The 20,761-nt window shown below is 33.6% G+C and overlaps 1 protein-coding gene across 3 annotated transcripts in view; it reads right to left on the reverse strand.

The window, feature by feature from the left end:
- Positions 1–20,761, reverse strand: part of DMXL1 (Dmx like 1) — a 112,578-nt gene that overhangs the window by 65,490 nt on the left and 26,327 nt on the right. For all 3 annotated transcript variants that reach the window (XM_081054298.1, XM_081054297.1, XM_081054299.1), the window contains 12 exons: positions 19,828–20,006; positions 18,619–18,808; positions 17,325–17,493; positions 14,176–14,388; positions 11,605–11,858; positions 10,809–11,493; positions 10,597–10,718; positions 7,316–7,405; positions 7,133–7,235; positions 4,841–4,960; positions 4,332–4,553; positions 790–2,475 (listed from right to left, as the gene is read on the reverse strand). In XM_081054298.1, coding sequence (XP_080910424.1) covers positions 790–2,475; positions 4,332–4,553; positions 4,841–4,960; positions 7,133–7,235; positions 7,316–7,405; positions 10,597–10,718; positions 10,809–11,493; positions 11,605–11,858; positions 14,176–14,388; positions 17,325–17,493; positions 18,619–18,808; positions 19,828–20,006 — 4,033 coding nt within the window. The remainder of the gene's footprint in view (positions 1–789; positions 2,476–4,331; positions 4,554–4,840; positions 4,961–7,132; positions 7,236–7,315; positions 7,406–10,596; positions 10,719–10,808; positions 11,494–11,604; positions 11,859–14,175; positions 14,389–17,324; positions 17,494–18,618; positions 18,809–19,827; positions 20,007–20,761) is intronic.

Raw genomic sequence — 20,761 nt, forward strand, 5'->3', positions numbered from 1 at the left:
GGCCTGATCTTTACCTTAAACTATTAAAAACATAAAGTACCTGTAATACATTTACATTAAAAAACAGTATCTCTAGTAATACTTCTCTAAGTAAAAGTGTCATGATTCATGACCGATATTTTTAATTTATTATTTTTTGTCTTAAATTTACCCCATATTTTCCTTTCAAGCACAGCTGAAGGCGTGTAGCCTACTGATCTGTATCTGGTATGCAAGGCTGGACTCGTTAATTTCAGATCTTATCTGAGATCTGATGAGAATTCTACACTCAAATGTGTTCATAACTCAGGAGATTAAGAAGAAGTAAAAAAGCTTTCTTGGTGAGAAAAAGACCCAATTTTATTATGCGTATTTTGTTATTCTAGGTAGGAGTATACATTAATGCTTTTTTTAAAAAACCTCATTTTAAAAACCAAATAGTAAATTATTACAATATGAGAAAAAATAAGGCATAAGGCACATTTTCAGGTATCTAAAGTAACTATTTAGTAGGAATGTTAATTTTTGCTAAACTCAAAGGATACAGTTGGACCTTTAACATTACCAATTAGGTAAAAATTAAAAATGGCTGTCATAATGAATCTTTATACAATTTGTCAGAGTACTATGATTTATGGGATAAACAGTATATATTCAAGTTAAAACTATTATGAAGTCAGTAATGATGATTAAGAAAACCTTCATGAGCATCATTTTTATAAAAATTGTTTTAGGTCTTATTTTCTCATATGAAAATAAGTCAAAATATCATCAGTTGTTCCTCCACTCCTATACCCAATTTAGTTTTACCTTGGCTTCTGTCTCTGCTTTCTCCAATATCAGTGCTGGTCGTTGCGATTGTATCTGCTAAGGCCATCAAAGACATCTGCTCCATCCTGCTGAGTCCTGGTAAACTAGAATGAAGTAAGTGGCCAGAAAGAACCTGAGCATGCTCAGGACCAAAGTAAGTTGGACTATATTGTGAAAGGTCAATAACCCTGGGCTTTGCGTTTTCTTCATCTGCCTCTAACACATGACTATCAATCATTAAACTTGAACTCTGAAAAAGTTCATCATAATTTTCTTTTGACAACTGGTTTGAGTTATTTAAGGTACTCTGATTACTAGATTTCTCCAAAGATGAGTTATAGCTATCATCATCTGCCGCAAGTAAGGCATATAAAGGAAGTGGAGGGACAGAATCTATTTCTGTGTAGTCTGTGTTTTCACTCTTGTTGAATGCCTGCGGGTCTCTGGTGGTGCTTCCACTGGCACTGATTGTGAGAGATCTAAGGCGGCGCTCATGATTGGATTCAGCTTCATTCAGAGCCACGACTTCTCCAGCAATGCACTTGACAAGATGTGACAAGATGGCCTTTGCTCTTCGAACTTTGCCAAGATCCATGAGTTCCAAAAGCTGCAAGGGATGGTACTGAGGCAAAGTTGGGGAAAGAACATGAGCTGCTTCAAAAAGACCTGAATCCTCCATCTGTACAGATGGATCAAATGCAGTTTTCTTTCCGCAGATTTTCTGTGCAAGACTGGTCATGGATCGAGTCAGAGTTCTCTTTGGAGGGTGTAATCCAGAATTTGATGAGTTACTCTGTTTTATTAAACTTACTATAGATGGAGTGCTCCCACTGTATGAATCTGTTACAACAGGTTCTTGTTTAGAAGATGGCTGCCACTGGGAATACACGTGCATTTCACAATCCATTCCTACCACCAGGATGCCATCCCGGACCCATGATAAAGAAACAGGAAAAGGTGGAAAGCCTTCTACAGAAGAAACCAAATCCACACTTCTTAACAGTACAAATTTAGAAAGAGGCACAACTTTAGTACTCTCCCAGAGAGGAAATGCCAGGTTTTCCTTACCAGTCTGTTCTTGTACCTTGCCAGCCAGGGGTCCATACATAAAAAGTTTTGATCCAATTCCTACAGTCAAGATATGAGAACCATCTTCTCTAGACATCCAGTCTAAGTGCACTAAATGCTTTATGTTTGATGTTATACTATCTTTACTGGATAAATATATCTCTTGTTTATCATAGGTCACTAAATTGCTATCAATACTAATGCCAGAATCCAACACTGTATTTAACTCATCTAAGTGAATTGTTTGTTCAAGAACCCAACCTGAACCTCCTGTAGACTCACATTCAAAAATACTTACATGCATCACAAAGTCCTGAGAAGCTCTACTATTAGATGCAGGCCGCTTATACGCTACTGCTAAACGATTTGTGTGTGCACAGCTAACTTCTATAGGCCTACCAGGTACAGTTATACTACTATTGCTCTGAAGTCCATCCTCAATAAGCAATGGCCATTCTTCCCAAATGTACACAAGATCCATTTTTCCATTCTTTGATGTGGCAGATTCTCCATCTGTTACTCTGCATCTCCAGAACCTTACTTTCTCATCTGAGCATGAAGTTGCCAATAAATAGGGAGCACTGAATATGGGGTATATGGAAGAAGAACTCAGATGACCTAAAATAAAAGTAATCCATTAACAAAATGTTAAATTTAGTTAAATATTTCTATTTTCATGTACTAAAAGTTTTACTTTTTTGTATGAACTACTGTTTCCCCCAAAATAAGACCTAGCCGGACAATCAGCTCTAATGCGTCTTTTGGAGCAAAAATTAATATAAGACCCAGTCTTATTTTCATATAAGACTGGGTCTTATATGAATATAAGACTGGGAATATAATATAATATAATACTGGGTCTTATATTAATTGTTGCTCCAAAAGACACATTAGAGCTGATGGTCTGGCTTGGTCTTATTTTCGGGGAAACATGTTACTCTTAAAACATTAACAGTCTATGTTTAGTTTAAGAAACAACAAGATCAATAAGCTTTTAATGACATCAAAAAAGTATATAAAAAGTACAATATTACCAAAACCTAGAGCTGAAAGAAAATTCTGAGATAATTGACTTCAATTCCTGCATTTTATAGGTAAATGTGTTAAGTATCTTATTCCTAAATCAAACAGCTAGCCTAAGGCAGACTTAGAAAACCTGAATTCCCGTCCTGGTTCTCAACCCAAAATTCTTTTCACAATTCTGCTAGTTTTATATGTTATTGTAAGTCTCATTTTAAAGACATTAATACATTTTTTAAAAATCTGTCAACATTCATGGCTCCTTCTCTTTAATATTTTTCAGTACAATTTTGTAAATGGGCCATGCTTACCTAAGTACTGTTCTGGCTAAAGACAATAGCTCTTAAAAAGTGTGTCAATGCAAAAATCATTCTTTTTCGAACTTTAACTTTCCTTTCGCCAATGCCTCTTTTATTAAAATTAACGATGAAACAGAATACAAATGTTATCAGAACACTGTTAATACACTCACACCTGCAAACTTCACCAAATAGAAAAGAACAATAACATGGCACACTGAAAAACATTCAAAATAAACAGTTAAGAAAATGAGAAGTAGAGAAAAAAAAAACAAAATCCACACTTTAACTATGAAAATGAAAGTACCGAGTGATAAGAAGATGGATTTTGTCTTGGTTTTCTTGATAACCTGGAACAGTGATTCTTTATCTTTTCTGTGCATTAGAATCACCTGAAAGGCTTGTTAAAATAGACCCCAGAGTTTGTGATTCAGTAAGTCAAGGGTGTAACCCAAGAATTTTGATTTACAACAAATTTCCAGTTAATACTGATGCTGCTGGTCTGGGACCGCATTTTGAGAACCACTGCCCTAAGATAAAAATGAGAAATACAGAGGGTGCCAAAAAAAATGTATACACATTTTAAGAAAGGAAAACTGTATTAAAATTGTAATAGTCAATATATACCGATAACAAAAGATGAATACAAGTCACATTCGACTTTTGCAATTACAAGAGGTGCTCAAAGTGGTTACCATCAGCATCCAGACACTTCTGATTATGGCGAACTACTGCTTGAGCAACGTTAGCCAAAGTGTACACTTGTATACATTGTTTTGGCACCCCATATGTCAGGAACCACAACTCAGAATCCTTCGCAACACATGCTCCATTCAGCACTACCAATATTATCAAAGTTGGCAAATAAGGGGTAACCAATATTAATCTCTGCCACAGAAACTCTGACTTTGTCTTCACAAAAGGATAATAAAAATGTTTTAGAAATCAATATTTAAGACTACAACTGGCTGACAAATGTCAGAGTAATCTGAAAACAATGAGAAATGTAAGTTTTCAAGATGGCACTTAAAGATATTCTTTCTATTTCTGCTTCTGTGTGGATTTAAAAAGAAGTAATTGCACCTATTTTTAAACACATAAGTGAACACTCATGGATTAAAGTTTGATTAGTTTCTTTTCACAAAATTTACAAACCTGCTGATGGCTTAACACTTATTATCTCAACTCCTTCTGGCAAATGCAACTCTTGGCTATAAACCATTTCTGAAGATAGAGTCAACTTGCTGGTACTCTGGAGATTTGCTCTGCAAGCCTGATACTTCTGTGAAAAAGGAGATAGGATCTTCTCTGGAGAAGAAGAATAATGTTCTTCTGGCTGCCAAATTGCTTCAGATATTTTTGTATCTACTTTTTCATCTATAAAACATAAGAATAAAAAACAGGGAGAGTGGGAGGGTAACCCTATAAACATGACAATTGCTACCTTTCATAATCCAGAATTGTCTTATAAAATATAAAAGGAAATATGTTAATGAGTCATTGTAACAGGAAAACCAGAAAATTATTTTGCTTTTTGAATTAACTGAATAAATTATATTATCATCATTTAATAAAAATAGCTTTAAAAATATGCATTGAACTGTCTAATCACATATAATTTGTTCAGTTCAGCCTACTTAATGTTAGAAATAAAAGGGACTCACCCAATGAGACAGGAATGGACTTTAAATGTAAATTCCACATGTGTAACAATGAACGGTTGTCGTGAGTATACTCTATCACAATGAGGTAGAATTTTTCAGAAAATCCATTAGGTGAGCTGCCTGTTGGTATTAATGTTATTTTTTCACTATCAATATGGATAAATGAGACAACTTATTAAATATACCAAGTTAAAATAACAGAATTACAAAACAAAAATCAAACTCTTATCTAAAGTTCCAAATACAAACTGAAATTATAGAAATGTAATCAACTTCTTTACCATATGAATTTGTATCAACTGAAAATTTTAACAAGTATGCTATGCTTAAATTTCATTTTTGAATCACAGGCCTAAAAACATCATATATTACAGTCATCACTAATACAATGTTCACTTAGGTTAGACCATAGGAACTATGCGATAGATACTTTAAGTCAACATACCATGATGAAAATTATTTTGCCAAACATATTTCAAAGTAAATAAGTCCCATAATGAAATGATCCATTAATGATTAAGAATGATCTAAAGACCCAAATGTAAGTATTCATTATGAGACGTATTATTGAGGGAAATTTTTCTTAGTTAAAACTTCATAATTTAAGCAGCACATAAGTTTCTCAAAATAAACTTAAAAAAATTGCATCTATCTAAAATATATTATAAAATCAGTGGTTCATTACTGCCTGAAAAAAACATTTCTATGCTAGATTTTAATCCAAGTTTTCTCAATTATAAGCTATTCTTTATGTACAAAATTATGTAAACAAAATACATTACAGAAATTATAAATCAGAACATATTAAAAAATCAGAGAACAACTATTATTAGAGTGCAATCGTTTTGTTCTTTTATATTTGCATAGGGAAAAAGTTTTCAAAGGAACACTAGGAAAGACAGATAATGAGTTCTGGGTGAGTTAGGCATTTAAATTACAAGAATTAAGAGAAAGGAAAGGACAAGGGATTATAACAAAAGAAAAAAACACAATCCATTTCTGAAAATTTTACTAACAAGAAAGAATGCTCCAAAAATGAAAACATCTGTAAAATGTTTTTTCTCTTTTTGACATTAAAGCAAAATAAAATGAAAACTCCTTGGGTACATTCTGGAAAACTCTTGTAATAAAGATAATCATTTTTGAGTAAAAGTCAATAAAAAATTTTTGAACATTTTAAGAGCTAGAAAAAATAAAGAGAAAAAAAGTTAAAAATTGAAAAATCATAGAAAACAAAATGCTAGAAAAGATGAAGATCATAGCAAAATTCAATCTTAAGCATAGGAGAGTAATTTCTTTAAAAAGTATTAGAGATTTGGACTGTTAACAACGCTAACATTTTTATTAATACTTTAATATAGAAAAGGAAAAACAAAGAACATCTTGTTGATATAAATAAACCTTTTTTCTGTACTTGACATCTTTATTTCTCATTTTTGGTACCATCTTTCCATTCTAATATTCATAGATTATAAAAGCACGATTAGTGTTTTTGCATAGCTCATGAATTCTCAAGGTAAATCATAGAAGACTAAGTGAAAGCAGTGGTAAGAAATTAGACATTCCACACAGAAGTGCAGAACTCAAAGAAGTACTTTTCAAAGGAGAAGGAAAATGGAAAAAACACAGAACAAAGAAACAATGTATAAGTGAGAAAAATAATCTGGAACAAACACAAAATGTAGTTATTAATATTACTTGAGGCTTGATAACTGACTTTTAAAACAACAGGTACATACTAGATGGTCTCTTTATATGGAAAGTTATTTCTGAGTTTGGCTTGGCTCTGTAATTGAAACTGGTGTCCAAGACATTTTAGCTTTATTTTGCTCTGTTTTCCTTTATCCAAAACAAGCAGTTAATATTGGGTGGAGGAGTTTAATTTTTTAAATTGTTTAGTTATAAAAGCATTAAGTAAGACACTTAGTCTTTAAATTGTAACTTGAAGTTTAAGCTACTGCGTGTAAAATCATAGGTTTCTAAAATGTCAAGTGTCCATATTATCCATTGTTAGGGCAGGTCCTACATATGCATAGCACCGACGCATTAATGACAAAAAAACCCACACTTTTTTCTATTATGCTTTAACAAAACATAATTGACAAACCTTTCAATTTTTTCATGTTTATTTCCAGGTTAAGAATAACACGATACTGACATTTACGATACATAATGTCACAAATCTACACAGGAAAATTGAACTTCAAATAAATGATATGAAATACTATATCAATTTATCGTTATTAACTGTCTAACATACAGAATATTTCTCATTACATAAAAAATTCTTACCGTCATCTGTTAATACTCTGTCTTTTCCCAGACTTTTCTTCTCAAGGTTATTCAAAATGAAGTCTTCTTGAAAAACATGAAGCAGCTGGGTTTTTCTGCCTTGCTGAATGTAAATAAATAGTAACATAAGTTGACGTATATGTTATTTACCTAATGCTAAGCGGCCAGAAAAGTAATACTTACAAGTTTGGTAATGGGATCTAACGCGATAATGCATCCTGGCCTGGCTGTTGACTGTTGACTTACGATGTTAAACACTTCACCAACATATTTCTGTTTTTTTTAAAAAAAATGGTTATCTCCTTTATTAAACAAATTAAAAAATAATTAGTAATAAATAACATGAAATTTCAGGCATAACAGATCAATAATAAAGATGTTCAGGCCGGGCTAAAAAAGTTTACAAGTCTCTTTCATTATGAACATTCTAGGACTTGACCTTAGGGAATTACAAGGGAATGAATAAGAATTACAGGTCATATAGATGCCTGACCACTACAGTGTATATCTGAAGCTGAAGCTGAATAATAATGAATGTCAACTATAATTTAATATATATACATATATATATACACACAGACATACATACGTATGTATATATATATACATATACATATATATATAGTCATAGGATGTGGAGTACAGCATAGGGAATAGAGTCAGTGGAATTGTCAGAGGGGTAGTAGATTGGGGGAGGGGAGATTATCACTTTGTGAGGGATATAAATGTCTATTACATTGTTTTATACACCTGAAACTAATAAAACTTTTAAAAAATAAGTATATTAAATACATATCTTATGAAACATAACATTTCTTGAATAAAATTATAAAATTAAATAAAAAAAAGAATTACAGGTCAGTTGATACCGAGAAAAACGAAAGCAATGATTGTAAGGGTGAAAAACTATTTCACATCCAGAAATGTGAAAGACTGACTTTAAGCTCAAAGAAATGTTTTAAGATTCAATGATTTTTTTTTAAGCATTAATTTTGAGGTGAGAAGGATAGAGCTATAGATACATGCTGATATACTGTATATGTATGCTGATTTCTTGAGCCACTTATACTCTGACTGCTTTAGTCAAGGTCACATTGTTAAATTCAATCTTCATCATACTTGATTATCAGCAGCATTTCATCCTGGTGTCCACTGCCTCCTCCTCGAAATAATTTTCTTCACTTGGATTCCATTACACACTACGCTCTCCCACTTTTAACAACAGAATGCCCCAGGGTTCTATTATTTCTACTTTCCAACTATATTCTCTCCCTCAGTGACCTCACTCATCTAGCTCCACAACTTTAAATTTATATTCTGACAACTACTTATTTTACATCTTTAGACCAGCCTCCCTCTAAACTCCAGAGACTAGCCTACTGGGTCTTTTAGATGTCAAACAGGCATCTCAAAATTAACATATTCACAGCCAGGCTCTTAAATCCCCCTGCTCCTCAAAGTCTGCTACTTAAATATTCATCTCTCCTAGAGGCAATTCTACTCTTCCTGATGCTCAGACACAAACCTTGGGAGTCATTCTTTTTCGCATAGAAACCCCATAGCCAGTCCAATCCAGACTATTGGATGCTGAAAACACACCCAGATTTGACCAGTTCTTATCATCTTTATCACTACCACTGACTACCATTCTAAGCTCCTTTGATGCTCTCCCAGACTACAGTAATTATCTTCCTGAATTGGTCTGATTCCACTTCTGCTTCCCATGTCTAATCTACATAGCAACCAAAGTGATCCTTTTAAAATGTGAGTTCCTGTCACTGTCATTTTCTTCAATGGTTTCTATGCTATTCAGAGTAAAAGCCAGTTACCACAATGGCCTATGAGGCCTTATGTGCTCTGGCCAGGCTAACTTTCTGACTCATCCCTGACTATTCTCCCTACACCTCATTTACTCTGCTCCAGCTACATGGTATCCTTGCTACTCCTTTACATACCAAACATGGCTGGCCTCAGGACCTATGCACTGGCTGTTCCTCTAATACTCTTCCTCTAAATATTCACATAGCTAGCTAGCTCCATTATCTCCTTCAAGTCTTTACTCAAATGGTTCCTTTTTTGTGAGGCTTTCTCTGACTAGCACCTTACTTGGCACTCCCCTCCGACTTTAGCTATACTGTATCTCTCCACAGTATTTATTAACATATTTTTACCTTTCCCCCACTATATTCCTTCACTAGAATATAAACTCAGATTTTTGTCTGTCTTGTTCACATCTAAATTTGCAGCACTTAAAAAAACAATTCCTGAGGGATGGGCCAATGGCTCAGTTGGTTAGAGCCTGAGCTCTGAATGGCAGGGTTGCTGGTTTGATTCCCACATTGGCCGGTGAGCTGCACCCTGTACAACTAAATTGAAGACAAAGAGCTGCCGCTGAGCTACCGGAGGGGCAGCCTGATGGCTCAGTTGGTTAGAGCATGAGCTCTCAACAACAAGGCTGCTGGTTCAATTCCCGCATGGGATGGTGGGCTGGGTCCCCTGGAACTAAAGATCGAAAACGTTGACTGGACTTGGAGCTGAGCTGCGCCCTCCACAACTAGACTGAAGGACAATGACTTGGAGCTGATGAGCCCTGGAGAAACACACTGTTCCCCAACATTCCCCAATAAAATAAAATTAAAAATTTTTTAAAATCCTGAAAAATAGGTCCTCAATAAATGTTTTTCTATTGTAACACTATATATTTGTATGTACTTTGAAAAACTGTGTTCTGCAAAACTATGCATTAAAAATAAAAATAACACAGGAATAAAACAGGATTGGAGAAGACCACTGACACCTATGCAATTCTGTAACCAGAGCATTAACAAAAACATTAACTGGTAGTTGAGATGGCTTGAATCTCCAAAATAGGAAGCTCAGTATGGCTGAAAGTTATCTCAGGGGATATTTTAAAATACCACAGACAAAAAAGTGGAAATACTGGCTTGCTGGAGGTACTGAAACAATGAGGGTGGGCATAAGACGAAGTGCCGCTTGTCCTAAAACAAAAAGTTTGCAATGATGTTGAAGGACTCGTGCCTGTATTGCAACCAAGCTGAGAGCTTTTTTCTTTCTTGGTTAAAATTAAAATTCTACTCCTGTTATTCCAGCTCAACTTTGCCTAGTAAAAAACTACAGATGAATCAATAACTTCCACATTATATTGTCATTAGTCTGCATTTATCTCTGAGCAAAAAGTATTACAGAAACAAGTACTGTAGGACAGTAGACTACTCCTGGAATGAATGAAAGAAGTGGTTTCTTTTTTAAAGGAACTTAGAATTACTGTAATGGTACAATGTAATTAGGAAAAAAATAACTAAAACATATACACATGTTTATTACAAATTATACATCACATTTCTAAAACATGCCCAGTAAGTATAAATTAAGTATCTAAAAAACTCATATATATATATATATATATATATGTAAATATTTAGTTTTAAGAGCTATTTACTTACAGAAATTTCAGGATTGGAAAGCTCATAGAGAAGTTTCTTGGCATCGATAACTGCTTCATATAATCTCAGATACTGTCCATCACTTGCTACAAAGCATGCACTAGGAGAGTTGCAGTATGCACCTACAAAGTATTTACAAACATTTAAAATTTAATCTTTATGCAATAATGTCACAAAATATGAGTTTATTAAATAAAAATCAGACTACTTACCTAGACAGTAACTGGGTATAAGAGTAGGCAGCCATGCCACATTGGAAAATGCGGAAACATGAAGTGAATTAATCCGGGCAAGCTCAGAAACACCTCCAGAAAAAGACAATGGCCCCACTGGATCAACCCTCCAAAGAATAAGCTCACTATAAACTGCGTTGGGATCCTGAAATGCCACATCAACGGTGCTTTTATTCTGTTGTGCCAAAGAACAGTCTTCAATATTTAAAGCATCATTAGCTTGTTTTTGGTTATCAACATCTGGTGTCCTTAATGCATTATGGTGTGATGTTGTCAACAATAATGGCAATACTGAGTGGCAAGCTAAATCATTAAGATGAAAGCGATGACCACAGTATCTGGACTTGTGGGAAATACTGAGAACTGTAGAAAACGCAGATTCCTCAGCAAAACTGACTAGCCACTGATTCAAAGAGCCATCAGCATGCTTTGAAATCATCATAACGTTTGGGGTAAAAATACTTAATTTTAAACTATTAGTTGATTTACTGTGAACAGAAGAAATAAGCATTGATGTGGAACGTGTGAGGCTAGAAGGTTTTTGTTTCCCTTGCTGAATAGCCAAGTCAACATTCTTGGTACAGGCATACATCACTATGCTTTTACAAAGAGAGTTCGCATCACCTGTGGAGAAAGCTACAGGAATTCTGGAAACAAAGGACACCTAGAATTAAGAAAGTGAGCATTAGAATACATGAAATTATATAAAGGGATGTTACAAAACAGTACCCACATTTAACAAGAGGTAGCTCTCCAGAGATCATAATAATAGTACCTGTACTTGGCGAAACATACCAGGCTGGTATTCATCCAGCCAATCCACATGCCAAACCAGCAAAGAACCATCCATGGGATGAATACTGAATAGCATGTCTGCATTTTTACTCCACTCAGACAGAAGCACTTCAATCTGATGATCAATGGCAGCTGATGGCAACGGTACAAAACTTGAGTTTGGTACCATTTTATCACCACCAAACTCTTTCTTTTCGTGATTTATTTTCAGATCATCAACACCATCATCCATTTCTATAAGCAAAAGGGTACATGAAGTAAGTAAATGCAATCAAGCTATTACTGTAAACGAAGAAATATCTTTATAAATGCATTCAGGATGAAATATGTAATAGTTTTCATGTAACTAAGAAATGGCTCCCCTTTAAAAGTCACTTTGTTTCAGGAATATAAGGCCATGGGAGTTAAATCAATAATCAGAAGGCCTATAGGACTGAGTCAGTGGATTACTGGTAGAAGGGCTAATATTGGACTAGAAAATAGGTAAACTGGTTTCTAAACCCAGATGGACCACAATTAACTACGGGGAGAAGTGAGACCCACTACTTCTCTGGACCTTGGTTTTGCTCATGGTAAAATGAGGGAGTTGAAACTGGGACTATAATTCTGGGCTGAATTTTTTTTTTTTTTTTTTTTTTATTTTTTTATTTTTTTTTTTATTTATTTATTGGGGTGACAATTGTTAATGAAATTACATAATTTCAGGTGTACAATTCCGTATTACATCATCAATAAATCCCATTGTGTGTTCACCACCCAGAGTCAGTTCTCCTTCCATCACCATATATTTGATCCCCCTTACCCTCATCTCCCTCCCCCCACCCCCCGCTGAATTTTTAAAATATATTACTGGAAAGTAATTTGTACTTTCTTCATAATAACAGATTTATCAAAACCTGAGTCTAATATATTAGCTATTCTCTAGGTGTATACATTTATAACTGACATAACATCTTAAAGAAATTACTTCAAAGAAATACATTTATGATGCCCAATTTCCAGATTTTCTAAAACATATAGGTAATTAAAAATAAACTGGTATACCAACTTAATACAGCTAAATATATATATGACCTTTATTTCAAAAATCCTGGCTCCCACTCCTGTTTAGGAATATAGAGACTTTCTTAAAAGAGAATTTCAGGAAATGTTAGACTGTTGACCAGATTTTAAAAATTTGTCAAGACATACAAATCATTAAGAAAAAGAAACATAATTCAACAGAAAATTAGGCAAAGGACATGAAGAGGCAAACCACAGAAGAGCTAAAACAATTCTGTTCAATTTGCTTCAAGAAAATGCCAAGTAAAACAAGATGCCATTTTCCCCATATCGACTTGACAAAAAGTAATATAATTGAAAAGATTCAGTGGTGGCAAGGATGTAAAAAAAGGATATTTGGATATACTTAGAAGAAGTATAAACTGGTAAAACATTTCTGGAGGGCAATTTGGCAGAAGTTATTGAAATTTAAAATGTTTACACTCTGGTAATTCTACATCTAGGAAATTATGTTACAGAAAAATTTGAAGATGAAAATATATGTCATTGTACCATTATCAATATAGTGAAAAACAATTTAAATCAATTTAAATGTCTATCAATAGAGGATATGCTAAAATTTCCTCTTGACATGGAATACTCAGGAGCTGTTAAAAAAAAGTTAGATGGAAAAGTTCCCATCGCTGAATTTAAAAAGCAAGTTGTAGAACACTAATTTTGTTTAAAAATGAACTCTCATAGAACTTAAAAAAAAAAAAATTTACCTGTATAAATATGTTTGTATGAGCGTAGAAAAGAATAAATGTGGGAGGACATGCATTAAACTTAACAATATGGATACTTTATACATGTCTGTACTGTTTTTTTCCTAATGAACATGTACAATTTTATAATTAAAACAAAGTTTTTTAAAAACAAAACACTTATGAACCACAAACTGTAGCAGAGATAGCTTGTTGCCCACTACAAATTGATGCTTCCTAGTCCTTAATAGAGAATGGATATCAAGTCACAGACAACATGGGCCTTGTGACTAATGCTTTTCAATGAAATGAGAAGTGACGTGTAATTCTGAGTCAAAGAAGTTGAGAAACAGCTATACTGTTTCCACACTCTCTCTTCCCATATGACCAAGGCTAAATGCCGAGAAATTTAAGGCCCTAGTATAAAGCTTCTCAAACTTCCACATACATACAAATCACCTGGGGATTTCATTAAATTGTGGATTCTTATTTAGTAGTTCTGGGTGGAACCTGAGATTGTGCATTTCTAACATGCTCGCGGGTAATACCAATGCTACTAGTCCACAGACAGTAAGGGCTGACAGAAGCATAAGTATGGAGCATCCCGAGTCCCTGTATCACCATGTGGATGAAAGCTGTCTGGAACAGGAACATCTACACTGAATTACTAAATGAGCTAGTCTAAATTTGTATTATGCCATTGCAATTTTGAAGTTTATTTTTGACAGTAGCTAGTGTTACCGTAATACAAAAATCTTTGCTATTATGAACAAAACTTTACATTTTTATCCTTCTTAAAGCTTTACCTTCATCAGATTTTACATCTGCCTGATTAGAGTCTTCTGCATTGACCTCAGAAGATGGTTGTTCAAAACTTTTTCTAAGTTGCTGTAAAAAGACTTCCATGGACAAAGTAAAATGTAACTCTTTATTGTTTAGCCAATGTACCACAAAAGGTCCACTCTTCTCTTCATTTTCACTTAAACTTAGAGATGTAATAGAAGGAAGAAGTGGAATGTCTGTAAGGAACAACAACAACAACAACAACAACAACAAAATGATTATAATTTCTATCATTGTAGCATACAAAACATCCAGGTCTCACGTTTTTATTATTGACTGTTACATTTATCTTTAAACCTCTGCAATACATATTATTTAACCTATAAATAAGACTCCCAACATAATGTTTGCCACAATTATCATTAATAATGACAAACTTAAATGGTACATTTAACATACCTATTATAAAGGACATAAAATTATATATTCTATGTCATATAGCATAACATATATACATAGAAATATTTTAATTCTAAAAAGTATTCTCATTAAGAAACATCTATAATTTGTAGACATCTTCATAGAAAAGTCTTAATTTACACATAAACTTTGGTAAAAAACCATATTTTAACCTGATCTACCATGAAAAATATCATCATTATGTTGTCAAAAGAATTAGTGATTTAGCTCAATAGCAACAACTTACTTTCTTACTTAATAGACTGACATTGTCACTTTTTTAATGACCTCATCTAATTCTAAGATAGACACTGCTATTTATTTACTAGCATCAAGACTGAAGTTGGAAAGTGAAACTGAGGTTCCCTTCTTATACTCAGGAAAGGCATTCAAGACAAACCAACTCAACTAAAAAAAAATAAAGTTCCCTGGCATTGCTTTTGATATAATTGCTAAATTAAGTATACTGAAGTATGAATTCAGAGTAAGTTGTGATAAATGATAATCCTTAACTAACAGAGGTGGAGAAAAATTTGCCTATCATATTAAACCAAATTTATATCTAGCTTATGCCGGTATCTGCTCAACAGTAAAGGCTGAAATGAATTCAGGATGTGTAAACTGATTATATGCTTCATGAAAGCAAGGATCACACCTGTTTTGATCACCACTGTATCTCCAGTTCCTATACTGGCGTAAACACTCAATAAAAGCCTTGAGGGACTGAACTGCCAATTCCATTGTTCCTAGGTTGGATACACAATAATACCAGGGATTGAGAGCATGCCCCCAAGAATCCTAAATAGGTACAATTTTCTGATTTTTGACTTACAATCAACCTAAAAGAGATCAGCAATGCTTTTAGTAGACCATAGGCCTAGTTGATAAGCATACAAGAAGGAAGGGCTAATGCCTACTTACCAGAAGCATTCTGGCTTAAAAGGAAACTCACATTTTTCTGCATTCTGACCTTACTTAAAGAATCTGATTCAAGTCATTTTTTACAAGAAATCTTCATGGAAAGGATGTAAGAACTAGAACTAGGAGAACATACTCTTACGACTTCTGTCCTGTATCTGTTTCAATTGATGGGCAAATAAGTGAAGCCAAATCTGAGGGTTGGGCATTCCAACAGATTTAATTTGAGGAAAGGAATTCTCCACAGGGTCTAATCTAACTGCTTATCTTATTTTGCTTTGATTTGCTCTATATGTATGGATTTTTCTTAGGGACCTATAATCTAAAGAAAGGTTTTAGAGCTTTCCTTATTGTAAGGTAATCAAGGAGATGTTACACTGGAACTTAGGGTTTACTCAGCCTTTTCCATTAAAGTAAAATTTCAAGTTTTCTACATTCTCCAAATATTGTTCTTTACTTAGCAGAGACTCAATATTATTCTACTGACCTTATATATATATTTTTTTACATTTGTTTTTGCCTTTTGTGTGTGTGTGTGTGTGTGTGTGTGTGTGTGTGTGTGTGTTGAGAGCCCACTGGCCCATGTGGGAATCGAACCGGCAGCCTTCGGAGTTAGGAGCATGGAGCTCTAACCGCCTGAGCCACCGGGCCGGCCCATTCTACTGACCTTAGAGTTGCTTCTGGGTATTATAACCTCTATCAATGTATATACTTTCATAAAGGTAATGGAATTTTCCAAGCCTATGTATTTTTTTTCATAAAAAAATAATTCAATATTCTCCCCTTTATATTTTCTTGGCTCATGGATTCTGTTAGAGCTAGCTGGGACTGTTGTCGACCAAATAAAAGCTACAAGAATCGGTAAATAGTCTTCAGTCCTACCACAAGTATCACCACACTTTAACTTATCAGAGTACTTCTCACTTTGACTCAACCAACGGTTACTTGAATGTTTATCGCTATGCTTACTTTAAGAATGCAATACAGCAAATCCAGTGTGTTACACGGAAATAAGTGATGCTAAATTTATGCTTAAGAATATACCAAAATATGCAAAAACTCATCAAGAGTGGTTATCTTCTGAGGAGGAGTAGGGTGGGATAGAGGTGAAAAAAGGCTTTTACTTTTCACTTTCTGTACAGATGGTATTAAGATATGCAAATGTTTTTAATCTTTTTCTCAGTAATATTCTAAGGTTTGAATTTTAAGTGCCCTGTGATCACTTGATTTTTAAACTCACAAAAAACAATTACTAAAACAATGAGCACTTAAATTCTTCAAATTCATAGACAGATCCAGATATTCTAGATAATCAATCTAATGGTACATATTTGACTATAGATATAGTCACACAATACATTGCAATTTTCATAGAGGTAAGTTTCTTAATTCTTCCAGTTATAAATTGTACATATTTCTGCCCTATTTCTGAAATGGCTCCAAAGAGCAAATACTAAACACATTAGTTTTATTTTAACAACTACACAATAATCATAAAATACTACTGTGTGGTGTTAACTTCTATAGTAAGGATTAGCTTAAATTTCAACTTTTGAATAAACTAATAATCTCAATGACTTATCAAGATCTTAAATTATAAAGTAAATCATAGTCTTAAAAAACAAACAAATAAACAAAAACCTCTTTTTGTGTCACCAGGGAGCTGGCAACAATGAAAAGATACTAAGAAAGTCACCTCCAATACTTTACCCATTTGTAAACTAAAAGTATGACTTATTTGTTGTAAAACCAATCTACTCAATTCCAAGACGTTTTCTGAACATTGCTTCATTACCCGTGGCTGGGTTGATGCTGGCTGCAATGTGAAAGTGGCAAAGTGCGTTGGCGTGCAGTGGGGTGTTCCGGTGGACATGATGAGGATCCTGCTGATGGGGCAGGTATCCCGTATGTGCTGCAAGTGCAAGTGATCTCCTCCGACCCCGACGAAAATGTCTCAGATTGACCTGTGTGAATACACAAAGTAAAACCAATGTCTATATTGTCATAAGAATATGTGTACAGGTAACATAATGATTATTAGACATTACAGATATTCTATTTCAGATGAGTTTATATGTACAAATATCTTTCAGTATTTTTGTATACCAAATTTGAAACCAGAAGAAGCTTAGAACTTAGACTGCTTGACACTTTTTTTAACCATCACGCAACTTTCACTTGGTTCATTTTCTGATAATTAATTCCCTAAACTTAAAAAAAAGTTTATAATAATGTGTCTGTGGACAATGATGTCTCTCTGCTTGTCTTTGTATCCACAGCTTACACCCTATGACCACAAAGCATTGGATAATATTACTGTAATAGATTTGGGTGGTATTTCATAATTTAGAAAGCACTTTCAGAGATCATGTCATTTGACACATAAGACAGACATTGCAAATATTGTTCTTCTCATCTTTCATGAGTTTATATAGTAAAGTTAATATAGAACCCAACCAAGGTCACCTAAAAGAATCCTCAGTTTCCTAGTCAGGACCCTTTTCAGCTATTATTACACATAATCATTTTATTTTATGACAGTTATTGAGTCTCCATGTGTTATAATTTAATTATATTCTAAGCCATTAGAATACTAAACAAATTTGAAAAATTATTGTTTGATAACCACAGAAAGCATTCAAAGATAAATAATTTTTAGATTACTTCCTGTTTTCAATACCAAAAAAATAGTAAGAATCTGTATTACTGGTCTATGTTCCAATAGCATAAACATCAAAAATCAACTTTTACTTTCTACACTACTTAGTAAAATAAACATTCCAAGTTCTGGGGGGTTCTAAAAATAACAAAATACAACAGACTCTGATTAGCTACTCTAATTATCCCTGTTATCATCAGTTAACTTAAGATTAACTTCATAATTATAAGTGGTTTTTTGCTTTAGACAAAATACTTAAGAATTTTTGAAGCAAATAAAACAAAATTTTATGAGAATTATTTTCCTAAGACAGATATATTTTTCATAATTCTCCATATGACTTTGAATATTAGGATCAATGTTACAAAAAAAGGCAATGTACAGAAGGTTTTAAAACTTGTAGGAAATAATATCTAACAAAAACACTCACATCTAAAGCGTTTTGAACTCGTTCTTTAGTGGAAGCATTTCTCTCAAAGTTATTTGTTAAATTAATCGGTTCAGTCCAATGGTTGCTGTCACCTCCATATAGCAAACAATCATTTGGTAAAAATGTCTCTACCCAAAGACGACACACGTTATCTTTGCAGCAAGTCAACAGTACATTACATACAGAAGCCCTAAGGAATAAAAAAAGATTTTAGAAGCAAATATATAAATTTCTCAAAGTATCATATCCTAAAATGTTTCTATAATGCACACAAAGTACTGATGAAGATAATGTCAAAATATTATACATTTATGCAATGTATTTAGTCAAAATCATTACAATTGAGTGGGTATTTGATTTCATCACATCGAATGCTTGCTAACAGATTTTTTTCTGCCTAGAATTCAGTAGTTATTGTTTCAATAATCTAAGATTCTTCTTACATCTAAAGAATAAAGACTAAGATCATACCATAATCCCTCAGTTAATAAGAAAAACAAAAACCTACATCTATTAAAATTTTCTGATTTATTCAGTGGACAGTTACTTGAATTATTTCATAATTCTTCACTTTTACTTCCTGTAAAGATACATGCACATTGGTCAGTAACAACCTACAGTAATTATTTAGTGCACTTATTCTCTCCTTGCCTAACATATGCTGAAAGGAGGGAAGTGTAAGAATAAATATTTAATATCTAGTTCAGGGCATCACAATATATTAACCCACTCTCTTTTCCTCAAAGACGTTGGGTATAAGTAAAAACATGTTTGAGGTCTCATGGTATGTCCTCTCAATAAAGCTGAGTTTGTTTGTTTGCTTGTTTGTTTCTAACCAGAGGAGATACACATATAAGGTACAAGATGAGGGAGTGAAATTAAAAAAGGGTTCATGCAAATGCAATGGCAATATGGAGAATGATTAAGAGATAAAAGAACGGGATACACAACACAGAGAAGAAAAAGAAGCACAACTCTGTCACTTAAAGGCATCTAATTTAGAAGTAAATTATTCTTTCACATAGCTCTCCTCTTAAGTGTCAATCATGGCTGACCTGTGGCTAGAGGTATGTAAGACAGAGACTAATATTACTTAAATCTTCATAGGCAAAAGTCCTACAGCTATGGATTCTTAAAGTAAAAAAAAGCAGTCAAAATCACAAAGATGATGTTCTGTCAATACATGAGGAAAATTACTAATTCACTGACCTAGGCATATATTTGCTTGTTTTACGCCAGGAAAATCCATTTACAGCTCGAGGATGGGCCAGATATACAAAAGAAAAGTCAATTTCTCCTTGGGATTGTTTCTCTGAACTTATATCTGGAGAGGTAACAGCTGCCCGCCAGTTTTCTACATTATACCATACCTTTAAAAGACAGTCATCCTAAAGAAAACAAAAACAAACAGAAAATCATCCACATCAGAATTAAATAAAAAATTAAGTCAAATAGCAAAAGTAAGGGTTTTCTCCATAATCACAGAAACTTAGGGAAGGGAGAAGGCATTGGGCATGGAGACATTGAGAAGAAAATCTCTGATCCCGATACTTATCTATTAGCATTCCTTAATTGTGCTTTGAGGATTAAGGTGTGTGAATGTGCGTATTTTGCAAGGGTTGGTTTAAGAAAAATTCTGGTTACCACATAGTATGAAAAATGGAGTTATTCAGGAAAGACTGAAAGCTGACGTTAAGGGTTCTTTTTTCCAATTAGCCAAATCAAATAAGAAAGCATTACCACTAGCAGACTTAAGAAGACTGATAATTTTTGAAAACAAAGGACATTTTTCATGAATTATCATATGAATGTTCAAAAAAAAATGTTGAAGATGATAATAAGTAGTTAACAACTACTACTATATAAAATAATCTAAGTACAATCAAAATTGCATCTCCTAATTTGGGAAGTAAAGGAAGAACAAGGGAGGCTAAAATGTACCTGGTTTTGCTCTTAAACTATAATTGCACTCCTACCAATAACATCAATCAGAACAAACAGCTCCACTTCTCTCCTAAAATAAACTCAGTACTTAGGGTATCACACATTCTTAATCTGTAGAAAGCTTTGAGCCATGAGAACAATAACTTCAGGCTACTGGTTGTGTATTAACTGCTCTGTGAACCAATAATTAAAAATAATT

This window comes from Rhinolophus hipposideros (genome assembly GCF_964194185.1).
Source record: "Rhinolophus hipposideros genome assembly, chromosome: 7".
Classification (NCBI taxonomy): domain Eukaryota; kingdom Metazoa; phylum Chordata; class Mammalia; order Chiroptera; family Rhinolophidae; genus Rhinolophus; species Rhinolophus hipposideros.